This window comes from Oncorhynchus mykiss, chromosome 28 (assembly GCF_013265735.2).
Source record: "Oncorhynchus mykiss isolate Arlee chromosome 28, USDA_OmykA_1.1, whole genome shotgun sequence".
Taxonomy (NCBI): Eukaryota; Metazoa; Chordata; class Actinopteri; order Salmoniformes; family Salmonidae; genus Oncorhynchus; species Oncorhynchus mykiss.
Genome location: NC_048592.1, coordinates 28,090,188 through 28,105,362, shown reverse-complemented (window position 1 = coordinate 28,105,362; position 15,175 = coordinate 28,090,188). Strand labels below are relative to the sequence as shown.

Genomic DNA, 15,175 nt, shown 5'->3' with positions numbered 1-15,175 from the left:
TTTCTGCTATAACAGCCTCCATCCACTCTTCTGGGAAGACTTTCCACTAGAATCTGTTGGAACATTTCTGCGGGGACTTGCTTCCATTCAGCCACAAGAGCATTAGTGAGGTTGGGCACGGATGTTGGGCGATTAGGCCTGGCTCGCAGTCTGCGTTCCAATTTATCCCGAAGGTGTTAGATGGGGTTGAGGTCAGGGCTCTGTGCAGGGCAGTCAAGTTCTTCCACACCGTTCTCGACAAACCATTTCAGTATGGACCTCGCTTTGTACACAGGGGCATTGTCATGCTGAAGCATTATTCATCACTCCAGAGAACGCGTTCACTGCTCCAGTCCAATGGTGGCGCGCTTTACACCACTCCAGACAACGCTTGGCATTGCGCATGGTGATTTTAGGCTCATGTGCGGTTAATCTGACATATAAACCCATTTCATTAAGCTCCCAACTAACAGTTATTGTGCTGACGTTGCTTCTAGAGGCAGTTTGGAACTCGGTAGTGAGTGTTGCAACCGAGGGCAGACGATTTTTACACACTACGTGCATCCTGCACTAAGCGGTCCTGTTCCGTGAGATTGTGTAGCATACTAGTCCTGTTGTGAGCTTGTGGCCTACCGTTGTTGCTCCTATATTTTTCCACTTCACCACAACAGCACTTACAGTTGACCGGGGCAGCTCTAGCAGGGCAGACAATTTACAAACTGACTTGTTGGAAAGGTGGTATCCTATGACGGTGCCACATTGAAAGTCACTGAGCTTCTTCAGTAAGGCCAATGTTTGGCTGGGGAGATTGCATGTGTGCTCGATTTTATACACCTGTCAGAAACGGGTGTGGCTGAAATCCCCCCTATTGGGTCAAAAGGGAAATAAAAGTTATCTGAGTTTTTCCCGCTGTGTACCGGAGTCCTCTTTGCTAGCAACATCGGTAAACAGTGTCCTTCGCCCCCGCCTAACGAACACATGCCATTAACAGAACTGCGGGAAATAGTGGGCGAAGGACACTTATCGGTGTGTACTAGCTTTAGCTAGATACCGTTGTCGCTCCCAGAATCTTCTTCTTCTGTGGGGTTTATCGACAGTTGGCATCCAACGTTATGGTGCATTACCGCCATCTATCGTACTGGAGTGATAGTTAAAAAACGGACCGATACAAATATAGAGGGGTACCTGCAGGAATGCCCGGAATTTCGAGGCTACAGTTGCACCCTTCTCAATTGTACCGAAAAACGGTTAATTACTCAGAGCGTCATTATCTGTTCACAATACACATTAATCACATCTGATGGTCAACAATAAATAGCAGCGTGTGATTTTCAGATAGACAGCTTATCTCCAGTTTTCATCTATACAGAAGCTTATACTATACTAAATAAAACAAATAATTTGCCCTGAATTTAACTAAATTATAATTTTAAAAAGGCAACTGTGTGATGCATTGAAAATCAAGCCAAAGAATACACATTAACCTGTTTTATCTGGGACAATACATTATCAATTTGTCTTCATTGAGAGTCCATTCCAAATGGTTGCTTCCATTGACCTGGGAGTTGACGCATTTAGTCATTGGGACACTTTAAATACATGCTACAAACCCACAAATACAGTAGCCCTCCCTTTAACTTAAAACAACACCATACAAACATGCCTTTACTTTAAACATAATACGGGATACAAATAGCACACAGTTCCATTTTATCAACTTAGGAGAAAAGATTCACTAAAGAAAAGCCACCAATTAGTATGTCCTCCCAAACAAACAATTTTTATAGTGAGTAAATATACATGTGATTGCGTGTGTGGACTCAAAGTCAATCAAAACAGTTCACTTCAAGCAATGAAGCCAATCTAGCTGTCAATTAAAAGTTGAGTTATTAGCAGAGTGCCAGAGTCTGATACATTAGTACTCCCTCAAATCAATGAATGAGAACATAGAGACGGTATTCAACCCTGTGAATCTTAAGTGGTAGAAGATAGCCTTGTCCCAGATCTGTACGTGATTTAGCCAACTTCTCTGACTATCATTGAATGGCATGACATCATACAGAACTGGGATCAGGCTATTAGTGTGGGGAGTGTTGGGGTTTAAGAGGAGGTCCAGCGCCACCAGGCCACTCTCATACGGTCCCACACGGCGCTGAGGGAGTCAATGGCAGGACGCACGTCCAGGATGGTAAAGTTCTGCTTATTGATCTCACCGCCGTCGTAATAGTCAATCACATAGCGCACCTCCTTTCCACAGCGGTCTACGATCCAGTCGTGCCTGTCAAACGGTAAGCCATACCTGCAAACACAAAATCCGGTCGTATGATCTAGTGTATCACAAATAAAAACAACCAGAAAAAGAGTGCTAGTGGTACTTCTTGGGCTAGGTCTGTGTCAAGAAAATGTATATATTTTTGCATGCAAACTCAGCAAAAAAAGAAACGTCCTCTCACTGTCAACTGCGTTTATTTTCAGCAAACCTAACATGTGTAAATATTTTTATGAACATAAGGAGATTCACCAACTGAGACATAAACTGAACCAGTTCCACAGACATGTGACTAACATAAATGGAATAATGTGTCCCTGAACAAAGGCAGTTCAAAATCAAAAGGTAACAGTCAGAATCTGGTGTGGCCACCAGCTGCATTAAGTACTGCAGTGCATCTCCTCCTCATGGACTGCCCCAGCCCTCAACCTCCGAACCAACAGGTCCCAGATGTACTCAATGGGATTGAGATTCGGGATCTTCGCTGGCCATGGCAGAACACTGACATTCCTTTCTTGCAGGAAATCACGCACAGAACGAGCAGTATGGCTGATGGCATTGTCATGCTGGAGGGTCATGTCAGGATGAGCCTGCAGGAAGGGTACCACATGAGGGAGGAGGATGTCTTCCCTGCACTGATATTGCCTGCAATGACAACAAGCTCAGTCCGATGATGCTGTGACACACTGCCCCAGACCATGACAGACCCTCCACCTCCAAATCAATCCCGCCCCAGAGTACAGGCCTCGGTGTAACGCTCATTCCTTCAACGATAAACGCAAATCCGACCATCACCCCTGGTGAGACAAAACCGCGACTCGTCAGTGAAGAGCACTTTTTGCCAGTCCTGTCTGGTCCAGCGACGGTGGGTTTTGCCCATAGGCGACGTTGTTTCCAGTGATGTCTGGTGAGGACCTGCCTTACAACAGGCCTACAAGCCCTCAGTCCAGCCTCTCTCAGCCTATTGTGGACAGTCTGAGCACTGATAGAGGGATTGTGCGTTCCTGGTGTAACTCGGGCAGTTGTTGTTGCCATCCTGTACCTGTCCTGCAGGTGTGATGCTCGGATGTACCGATCCTGTGCAGGTGTTGTTACACATGATCTGCCACTGCGAGGACGATCAGCTGTCCGTCCTGTCTCCCTGTAGCGCTCACAGTACAGGCATTGCAATGTATTGCCCTGGCCACATCTGCAGTCGTCATGTGCCCAAGATGAGCAGATGAGCAGGGACGCTGGGCATCTTTCTTTTGGTGTTTTTCAGAGTCATTAGAAAGGCCTCTTTAGTGTCCTAAGTTTTCATAACTGTGACCTTAATTGCCTACCGTCTGTAAGCTGTTAGTGTCTTAACGACCGTTCCACAGGTATATGTTCATTAATTGTTTATGGTTCATTGAACAAGCGTGGGAAACAGTGTTTAAACCCTTTAAAATGAAGATATGTGAAGTTATTTGGATTTTTACGAATTTGAAAGACAGGGTCCTGAAAAAGGGAGGATTCTTTTTTGCTGAATTTATGTAACTTCCATGCAGAACTGTTTACATCAAAAACTCACCCCATGGGGGATGGTAGGGGACGCCATGTGCGACTGACGTGTTTTCCGTTTGCTCCCGTGGTATTCTTAAAGTTTATGTGAATTTTGCAGCAGAACCGTATTTATTTTCAAATATTAATTTGGTGATCCCTTTCCGTAAAAACCAAGACTACTTTGCTTCCGAATGTCAGCATGTCGACCAAACATAAGGCCAAAAGCATGACTTTGAGAAAACCCGGCCTACAAGACCCGCTCTCATCACCGCCCTCTCCTGAGTCTGAGGGCCCGGGGACGCACACTTTACCCGGGGGTGCGGCTTGGCCTGGCGGCGCTGAAATGAACATTCTCGAGGCCATCAAACTACTACGCTCTGAGATAGTTGAAATGAAAACACAGGTGGTTGCTACGATTGAGGCCAGAATACAGGAGGTTTCTGATACTTTAAAAGCAGATTTAACCATCCTGCGGAACGAGACTGTGCCAGCAATCACATTACTCAAAACAACAACTGCGTCACACACTACAACGATTGCAGCACTGGAGACCTCCGCTACCAATGTCTCCGATTTAACTACATCCCTGGAGGCTGAAGTTAAACGCCTAGCTGCGGATTTGAAAAAGGTGAAGGAGAGCTGTGTGAGTTTAGAGGGATTCTCTCGCCGCAATAATCTGAGACTTGTATCGGTCCCAGAGTCAGCGGAAATGTATCGCGCCACGGATTTCATTTCAGGGCTGCTGAAGGATGTTCTTGCCTTAGATGAAAAGCCCCTGATTGATCCGAGCCCACCGGTCGCTGCGCCCAAAGCCCCGGGATGGGGAGAGGCCCCGTGACATAATTCTTCGAGTGCACTTTTTTCATGAGAAGATGGAGATCCTCTGACGAGCCCGCAATACCACTCTGAGCTTTCAAGGACAGAGCTTCTCCATCTACCAGAACTACTCCCCCACTGTTTCCAGGCAGCGCGCCTCTTTCGGACAGGCGAAACGAGTGCTTCGGGACCATCCAAGTGTGAAGTATGGACTGCGATTCCAGGGCCGTTTATGGATATCTCATGAGGGTAAAGACTACACATTTGAATCTCCGGATGAGGCTATGGCTCACATTCAACGTCACATCAGGAAGTCTTGAATATGCTCACAGTTCATCAACTGTTGCTTGCGAACTGTGGATAGTAAGTAACCCACCTGTGGTACAATTATGTTTAGATATAACAGGCTAGTCTTGTATAGTTGGCGAAACTATTCAGGCTTATTTGATGTGATCTAATGTTTTGATCATCTAGTGTGCGTGCCTTACAAGCATTCAGTCATTTTAATTTAATTGTATTAAGGTTTTACTTAACTCCTGTGTCTCTAGGCTGTCTCGCTCACCTATTTAGTTTGTTTACACATTGTCTCAGTGACTCAAAATATTTTTGGTTATTTGTTTACTGCATCCGTTTGCATTGGCCCAGTAAACAGTAAATGTCTCGAGGCTACACGGTTTTTGGGGTCTCACTTTAATTTTAAAAGTTTTGAGCGTCATTTATGCCCAGCAAATGTTCAACGTTGCGCACACATAGTTTTTTGGTATTGGTTGTAAGCTGTCTCAGCGTCAACTAGACTACGATTATAATTACTATTATTTTTGATTGTCTTACTACGATTTCCTTACTTCAAATTCGATTTTTGGCTGAGAGCCTTTATACATTTTATTTATTTTCTCTCTCAATGCCTGTTATAAGACTGGGAATACAATTATATACATCTACAAGTGGTGCTTTTGTCATTCCGTTTGCACAAGGGATTCGCCTTTTTTTTATTTGAAAAAAATACATACAAATCTTTCTTTTTGCTGCTTGATCCACTAACAAAACGCGACTTTAAAGAGCGGGACTGTGGGTTTAGGTCTAAGACCGCACTCTCACAGACATACTGTGCGAAGAGAACATGTTCTATTTAGGCTTGTACCTCGTTTGGGGAGGTATTGTCTAGGATGGGGGGAGGGGGTGGGGGGGCAGGTTGAATTGTTCAGTTCTAATGTTGTCATTTTGTCTTTTTAGTTTTTTTTTCTGGTTTTTTTCTGTACTTTTTCCAAACATTTACCACCGTACATTATTACTCTGAGACAAGTTATTCTGGGGGTTTTGGGCGCTCATTGCTTTTCCATTCTATGCTCTAATGACAGGGTTGAATAACGGGAATGCCCAGAGGGGCCGAAATAATGCGATCAAGTACATTTCATGGAACACGAAAGGGGTTAACAACCCGGTGAAGTGTAAGAGGGTGTTGACACACTTAAAGGGTTTGAATGCAAATATTGCATTTCTACAAGAGACTCACTTGAGGACTGGTGAGCATTTTAGGATGCGTAAGGACTGGGTTGGTCAAGTGTTCCACTCAAACTTTCATAGTAAATCAAGAGGTGCTGCTATTCTGGTTGATACAGCTACTCCCTTTGTAGCTTCTGAGGTTATTGCTGATCCTAAGGGACGATACGTCATAGTAACTGGTGAACTGTTTTCTACCCCTCTTGTTTTGGCTAGAGTTTATGCTCCCAATTGGGATGACACAAGTTTCATTTCTTCCTTTCTGTCTGCTGTTCCCAATTTAGATTCTCATTTGTTGATTTTAGGGGGGGATTTCAACTGTAAAATGTCCCCTGTTCTTGACAAGTCCTCACAAACAAATACAGGCCCATCTAAATGTGCCCTACTTATTCCATCCTTTCTTCAGAAATATGCTATGTTTGAGGCCTGGCGTTTCCTACATCCTACAGATAGACAGTATTCCTTTTATTCTCATGTTCATCAAACATACTCCCGGATTGATTACTTCTTTTTGGACAAAAAACTTCTGCCTAACCTTCGGCAGTGTACTTACGAGAGTATTGTTATCTCTGACCATTCACCATTAGTGCTTGAACTAGAGTTTCCCCAGCGACCTCCTATGTGTTATCAATGGCGTCTCAACCCCATTTTTCTCTCAGATAAGGAGTTTGTCAATTTCATTTCTTCTGAAATCACCTTATTCCTAGAAACTAATTCAACACCAGGTATGTCCTGCTCTACCATATGGGAGTCTCTCAAAGCATACCTACGTGGCCAAATTATTTCTTATACAGCCAACCAAAACAGAGTTCGCTCCCAGCGACTTCGGGACCTGAGCGAGTCCATAGCCACATTGGATGAGAAGTATGCTACGGATCCTTCCTCTGATCTGCATAAAGAGCGCCAACTACTCCAATCTGAATTTGATGAGCTTTCTACCAGGCAAGCTGAACAGTTACTCTTGCGAGCTCGATACAAAGTCTATGAACAAGGCGACAAGGCCAGTAAACTCCTTGTGCATCAGATCCGTAAATCTGAGGCCTCACGTTTAATCCCACAAATAAGGACCCCGTCTGGTGCCACCACAGTTATACATAAAGAGATCAATGATCAATTTAAACAATTTTACTCTGCGCTATTCACCTCTGAATCCCTTCAAGACCCTTTGCTGATTGACTCCTTCTTTAATGGCTTGAATATGCCTTCAATTGATACAGACTCCCATGACTGTCTAGAAGAAGAATTTACGCTTGAGGAGATTGCAACAGCAGTGTCCGCAATGAAAAGTGGTAAATCACCGGGTCCGGACGGTTTTCCAACCGAATTCTACAGGACGTTTTCTGGTCTGCTTTGCCCATTCTTGTCTCGACTATTTGCAGAGTGCCTTAATACTTCAAAGCTACCGCCTAGTCTTTATCAGGCTTCAATTTCATTACTACTAAAGAAAAACAAAGACCCCCTGGAATGTGGATCCTATCGCCCAATCTCGCTTTTAAACTGTGATTACAAAATCCTAGCTAAGCTTTTAGCCATCCAAATGGAAGGCTTGCTACACCAAGTAATACACTCTGACCAGACTGGCTTTGTGAGAAATAGGCATTTATTTTTCAATATTAGGCGCCTTATGAATATACTGTACTCCCCAGCGTCGGGGGACCCGGAGGTGGTGGTCTCACTTGATGCCGAAAAAGCATTTGACCGCGTTGAGTGGGATTACCTAACAGCTGCCCTTTATAGATTTGGCTTTGGCCCCAAATTCATTGCGTGGATAAAGATTATTTATTTTTCCCCTAGGCTTCGGTACGGACTAATAACTTGTCCTCTGACTATTTTCCCTTGCACCGCGGATCCAGACAGGGTTGCCCACTCTCCCCCTTGTTGTTTGCTTTGGCAATCGAGCCTCTCGCCATTGCACTACGCTCTAATGATGCTATTCAAAGCATAATCAGGGCGGGCTGGGAGCAGAAAGTCTCGCTATATGCTGACGACCTCCTTTTGTTTATCTCCAAACCCGATACCTCATTGCCACGTGCTCTATCTGTTCTTAAAAAGTTTGGATCAATCTCAGGGTACAAGCTGAATCTAGGCAAGAGTGAGCTTTTTCCGGTAAACAAGGCTGCTTTAAAGTGCTCTTTTACAAGTTCTCAGTTTAGGATTGTCTGGGATCAATTCACCTACTTGGGAGTAAAAGTGACAAGGAAATATTCAAATTTGTTTCAGGAAAACTTTGTTGCTCTAGCAGACAGATTAGATTGAAACAATATTTTACTTTTTGGAATTCGCTACCCCTTTCTCTTATCGGAAGGATTAATGTCATTAAAATGAATGTGTTGCCCAAATTTTTATATTTATTTCAATGTTTACCCATTTTTATTCCAAAATCTTTTTTTATTTCACTGGATCAAACATTCATGCATTTTATTTGGGATGGCAAGGTACCACGGATTGGTAGAAAACATTTACAGAAGCCTAGGTCATTGGGGGGTTTAGCTCTACCAAATTTCCAGACATACTACTGGGCTGCAAATTTCAGAGCCGTTCTGTACTGGATGCAGACTGATCCTACTGGCCCTAGACCACTCTGGGTCCAGATGGAGTCTGAATCGTGTAAACCTGCAGCACTTTCCTCTGTGCTGTGCTCATCTCTCCCAGTGTCCCTAGGCAAAAGGTGTGTCAACCCAATTGTAAAGCAGTCTCTTCAAATTTGGAATCAGTTCCGTTTAGCCTTTAGCCTCCGAGGCTTTTCTCTATCAGGCCCAATCAATCAAAACATTTTATTTCCTCCATCTTTGAATGATGGGGCTTTTGGCATTTGGCACTCACTAGGCCTCTCCTCGCTAGCCCAATTATTCTTTGATGATATATTTGCCTCTTTTTCTCAGCTGCAGGAAAAGTTCAATCTCCCCCAATCCCACTTTTTCCGCTATCTCCAGACTAGAAACTTTGTCAGAGCTAACACACCTGGATTTCCCAATAGGCCTGCGAATACAGCTATAGAGAGCATCTTGGAGCTGAACAAGCTTCCTAGGGGCGCAATTTCAGATGTATATGCAATCATTCATGACTTACAGAACCCTTCTTTGGTGCCTTTAAAGACTCGATGGGAAAAGGATTTGGGGGAGGAACTTGGGGAGGACGTCTGGGAATCTGTGCGGCACAGGGTGCACTCGTCCTCTTTTAGCACTAGACACAGCCTCATTCAATTCAAGGTGGTTCACCGTATCCACTGGTCAGGGGGCCAAACTTGGAAGAATATTCTCTGATTTTGATCCTACCTGTGTCAGATGTAAAGTGGAACCAGCCACACTGTTGCATATGTTTTGGGGCTGTCATAAACTGTCAGGTTTCTGGGAATTAATATTTAAATGTTTCTCTGATATATATGACACTGTTATAGTTCCGTCTCCCCTTACAGCCCTTTTTGGAGTACTGCCCATGGGTACCCCCCTATCAAGAATCCAGTCGGACACTGTTGCTTATTCAACTCTTTTAGCTAGACGGCTAATACTACAGAACTGGAAGATGGCAGCTCCCCCATCTTATAAATATTGGGTGAGGGATGTGTTGTGCTCTCTGAAACTAGAAAAAATAAAATTCAACTCACGTGGGAACCCCAAACTGTTTAATGAGGCTTGGGCTCCATTCCGGTCTTACTTTAAACAGTCCATCCTCTGATGGCATTCCAATTAATACTAAAATAAGTCTGTGACTTAAGGGTTGGAGGAGCTTCTCTGTGTTTTTGCTGGGGGGGGGGCACATCTTGCCCGAGAAGAGACTGAAGTGTGAGCTTGTTTTTCCCAGTTATTTTTACATTTTGTTCACGCCTACATTAATTATCATTCTATTTTTTTTATTTTTTATTTTAAAGCATTGTAAACTTTATTTTTGGTCCAGTGGAGGGTCGGTCTGTGGCCATGACTCTCTGTGAGTGGTTGCATTTCTCCACCCTTATCCCTTGACTGTTCACAGGAACAATGGTGAGGTGTTTGCTCTGTCCCTGTACTATAGATTGCCCTTTAACCTCTGTAGCCTTCTGCCTGGTGTGTTTAACTTGTCTAAAGTATGGTATCTTTAAAGCTATTTTTTTATTTGTATTTTTTTTCTAGTTGAGTATATTATTTATATTGCTTTGTCTTGTCTGTGTGTGTGTAAAACTTAATAAACAGAGTTAAAAAAAAAAAACTCACCCCATCCAGTGGCGAAATCTGGCTCTAGGAGTGAATTCTTTTGCTTTGCCTCCAAACCGTAACAGGGAGGGTCCGCATGGACATTCCCTAGAAAGAAAGAAATTAAATACAATTCACATATCTGGTATGGCACACATACAGTGCCTTGCGAAAGTATTCGGCCCCCTTGAACTTTGCGACCTTTTGCCACATTTCAGGCTTCAAACATAAAGATATAAAACTGTATTTTTTTGTGAAGAATCAACAACAAGTGGGACACACTCATGAAGTGGAACGACATTTATTGGATATTTCAAACTTTTTTAACAAATCAAAACTGAAAAATTGGGCGTGCAAAATTATTCAGCCCCTTTACTTTCAGTGCAGCAAACTCTCTCCAGAAGTTCAGTGAGGATCTCTGAATGATCCAATGTTGACCTAAATGACTAATGATGATAAATACAATCCACCTGTGTGTAATCAAGTCTCCGTATAAATGCACCTGCACTGTGATAGTCTCAGAGGTCCGTTAAAAGCGCAGAGAGCATCATGAAGAACAAGGAACACACCAGGCAGGTCCGAGATACTGTTGTGAAGAAGTATAAAGCCGGATTTGGATACAAAAAGATTTCCCAAGCTTTAAACATCCCAAGGAGCACTGTGCAAGCGATAATATTGAAATGGAAGGAGTATCAGACCACTGCAAATCTACCAAGACCTGGCCGTCCCTCTAAACTTTCAGCTCATACAAGGAGAAGACTGATCAGAGATGCAGCCAAGAGGCCCATGATCACTCTGGATGAACTGCAGAGATCTACAGCTGAGGTGGGAGACTCTGTCCATAGGACAACAATCAGTCGTATACAAATCTGGCCTTTATGGAAGAGTGGCAAGAAGAAAGCCTTTTCTTAAAGATATCCATAAAAAGTGTTGTTTAAAGTTTGCCACAAGCCACCTGGGAGACACACCAAACATGTGGAAGAAGGTGCTCTGGTCAGATGAAACCAAAATTGAACTTTTTGACAACAATGCAAAACGTTATGTTTGGCGTAAAAGCAACACAGCTCATTACCCTGAACACACCATCCCCACTGTCAAACATGGTGGTGGCAGCATCATGGTTTGGGCCTGCTTTTCTTCAGCAGGGACAGGGAAGATGGTTAAAATTGATGGGAAGATGGATGGAGCCAAATACAGGACCATTCTGGAAGAAAACCTGATGGAGTCTGCAAAAGACCTGAGACTGGGACGGAGATTTGTCTTCCAACAAGACAATGATCCAAAACATAAAGCAAAATCTACAATGGAATGGTTCAAAAATAAACATATCCAGGTGTTAGAATGGCCAAGTCAAAGTCCAGACCTGAATCCAATCGAGAATCTGTGGAAAGAACTGAAAACTGCTGTTCACAAATGCTCTCCATCCAACCTCACTGAGCTCGAGCTGTTTTGCAAGGAGGAATGGGAAAAAATGTCAGTCTCTCGATGTGCAAAACTGATAGAGACATACCCCAAGCGACTTACAGCTGTAATCGCAGCAAAAGGTGGCGCTACAAAGTATTAACTTAAGGGGGCTGAATAATTTTGCACGCCCAATATTTCAGTTTTTGATTTGTTAAAAAAGTTTGAAATATCCAATAAATGTCGTTCCACTTCATGATTGTGTTCCACTTGTTGTTGATTCTTCACAAAAAAATACAGTTTTATATCTTTATGTTTGAAGCCTGAAATGTGGCAAAAGGTCGCAAAGTTCAAGGGGGCCGAATACTTTCGCAAGGCACTGTATCATGACATGCACTGGTCGTTCAGGAGTAATTTGAAGCGTCAGTAAAGTGCTTATTAAAGTGCTGTGATTATTATTATTGACGCTGCTGGTCATCTATGAACATTTTAACATCTAGGCCAGGTTCTGTTATAATCTTCAACCGGCACAGCCAGAAGAGGACTGGCCACCCCTCATAGCCTGGTTCCTCTCTAGGTTTCTTCCTAGGTTCCTGCCTTTCTAAGGAGTTTTTCCTAGCCATCGTGCTTCTACACCTGTACTGCTTGCTGTTTGGGGTTTTAGGCTGGGTTTCTGTACAGCACATTGAGATATCAGCTGATGTAAGAAGGGCTTTACAAATCAATTTGATTGATTGAAGTGCGCTCAACCTTACATGGTATTGTACCAGAGTCTGAGATGTTGATTGGTTACTCACTTCTTATGGAATTGTTCCCATTTGAGGATCTCCTGCCATGCCTGGTCATTGTTCTGGTTGTGAATCTTGATGATGTTTGTCATGTCTTTTTGACCAAGATCTTCATCCTTCCAGTGCCATCTGTGAAACAATTTTAATGAGTCAGTACACAACAGTAGAAACCCAAGCCCATAGAGATATAACTATAGGTTCTATCAATTCAATACATTCTATCTCAATGTCCAAGCCATATCTCTTCAGTGTTCTGATAGGTCGACTGACCCTTTCCTCAGCATGGCATTCCAGAACATCTGTTCCGAGGGGTAGACCCAGTTCTGATCTGTACCACCCCGGGGGATCTGGGACTCCTCTCTGTTCACTGACAGATCAAAGGGCTGACCTGGGGCAGGCTGCTGATTGGGTGGCGGCATCTGGATAAAGAGAAATAACAAAACATAACGATGAGATGTAGTCTTCCGGGTTTTAAGTCTCATCAATATATGCTGTAGTGTCATCTATCTCCTAATTGACTTGGTTTGATTCGATTTTAGCCTATTAGTCAACCAGTTCCTGGGTTATGAAAAAAGAGAGGTACACTAAACAACATTTAGTACATCAGTTTATATAAAAACTCTGTAACACTTTACTTTAGTGTTCTTATCACAGCGTAATTATAGTTGTAGGAGTAACAAGTATTGTAATTACATAGTAGTAAGAATTATACACAGTGCATGTAAAAGTATTTTAGCTGCTTTGCGTACCATGTTTGCTATATCGATGTCAGACACAAATTTCTCTCTGTTGGCTGCTTTCATGGGGCACTCCACAAACTCGTATGCCCGATCCTGATGTGTTGGCCCTGCCTGGTCTGAAGCTGGGGCTGTTGGGGGGGCTGTGCTCGCAACCTGGGCCGGGGTGGATGCCTTGTGCATGGGACACTCTGGTGGTGGTAATGGTGCACCTGAGAGGATAGGTCAAAATACATTAGTACAATGAAAAATAATATCTGCTTTGTTATTGCTATGCAAGGTGTGATAGCTGATGGGGTTATGGGTATACATTGCAGACAACAGAGAACCAATAGACAAACACAAACAGTATCAACCTGACACAGCTGAAGAGACTTACTTGGTTTGGTCTCCTTTTGCATGGGGCATCCCTGGGGTGGTGAGCCAGCATAGGGGTGAGCGACCACAAAGCCCTCTGCTTTAACTGTAGAACCAGACATGGGATCCATTCTGCCTGACAAGTTAGTCACTGGATAGGTCTACACCCCAGACCTGTCAGTGATATAACAGATATTAACGTTAAGAAAGAAGAAATGGGTAAAGGGTCATGAATTCCTGCTATGCCTCATCCCACGTCTAGCCTGTTAATTAACCAGTCATACAGCTAATGGTCAAAGATTTAAACAACAGCACCCCTAACTTGTTATTTCCATATGTCTGTAACTCATGACAGTTGTCCTAAATAGGATATTACAGTAACTGTTGAAATTAGCATTGCAACAGCAGCGATTATGTAAATATCACGACTTTGCATGCACTCTGGACCATATCAGCTGCCGGATACCGTAGCCGTAGGACTCCCATCCCATGCTGGTTTGAAATTCGTTTAGAAATGACAGACTAATTTCATGACTAAACTCGTTGCCTATTTCTTGAAATATATAAAGTAAAACAAACGATTTTACTATGGATTAATCTAGTAAATATAAACGTGTTACCTTGATGAAGGTAGCCCGTCTATGCTGCAATGTCGTGAAAGTTAGCAAACACTACACACCCACAATGCATTGGGGGAATGTTCTGGTTACTTTTGGGGTAATCTCAATTGCTTCCACTTCGCGTCCTCTCCAATGAGGTATAAACCGGGATTCCTATGAGTTGTAGCCGCAATGGCGATTCCCATTCCTAAACTGCCACATACGCTACAATGGCACAGATATAAAGATGAGTCCTGTATCTATCTCTATGGTTATAACGAACAAAGAACGGTCCACTCGACTCTCTTCAAAACCATTTGCAGAAGGTCAGAAGGAGAGACCCAGACAGCCTTGTCACAATTTACCCATGATACATCACGGTTTTGATGCTCGTGTTCGAGAGCATCAAAACCAAAGCGTTTTTAAACCAATTTCCGGACACGCTTACGAAACAGACCAAGCAGACTAGGCTGGCGATTGAGAAGTCAATTGGAGAAGTTGTTTTTTCCCCCATAGTTGTTCATTTTCTCGAAAGGCACCACCTAAATTCGTCTTAAGAAGTTAAAAATGTTATTACTCCAACCTCTTGAAAGTGACAAACTGACTCGTTTTCATTTTCGTAAAAAAAACAAGTATTTGATTTGACAGCGTGCACACGCGCAGTTCGGCGCGAGAGACACGTTAGTACGACCGAGTTTAGCTATCCAACGTCGCCATGACAGCACACAATGGGAATGTCTATTGGAGAAGCAGTTTCTGCCTATCTTCATACTGTACTGTCTTTGTTCGAGAGCATCAAAACCGTGATGTATACTTGGTAAATTATGACAGACGTGAATGATCTAGAAATAATATTGAGTAGTTATTTAGGATGCAAGGTGATTTGTAGATCAAGCAGTCTCAACTCACCTTTATCCCATTTAATCCCATCATTTTTCCTTACACCCAGAAATCTGCTCCTTTTATTCTCTGTCACCAACGCACAAGATGACCTTCTTATAGCCTTTAGCCGTACCCTTATCCTACTCCTCTGGTGATG

The 15,175-nt window shown here is 43.2% G+C and overlaps 1 protein-coding gene across 1 annotated transcript; it reads right to left on the bottom strand.

The window, feature by feature from the left end:
- Window positions 1-1,452: 1,452 nt before the first annotated feature.
- On the bottom strand, window positions 1,453-14,524 carry LOC110508846 (cytochrome c-type heme lyase). Its single transcript, XM_021589699.2, has 7 exons — window positions 14,158-14,524; window positions 13,560-13,711; window positions 13,193-13,392; window positions 12,714-12,862; window positions 12,453-12,572; window positions 10,276-10,362; window positions 1,453-2,278 (listed from the first exon to the last, which is right to left on the bottom strand). Exons 2-7 carry the CDS (start codon window positions 13,666-13,668, stop codon window positions 2,080-2,082), a joined length of 864 nt encoding a protein of 287 aa, XP_021445374.2. The 5' UTR covers window positions 13,669-13,711; window positions 14,158-14,524; the 3' UTR covers window positions 1,453-2,079.
- Window positions 14,525-15,175: the final 651 nt, after the last annotated feature.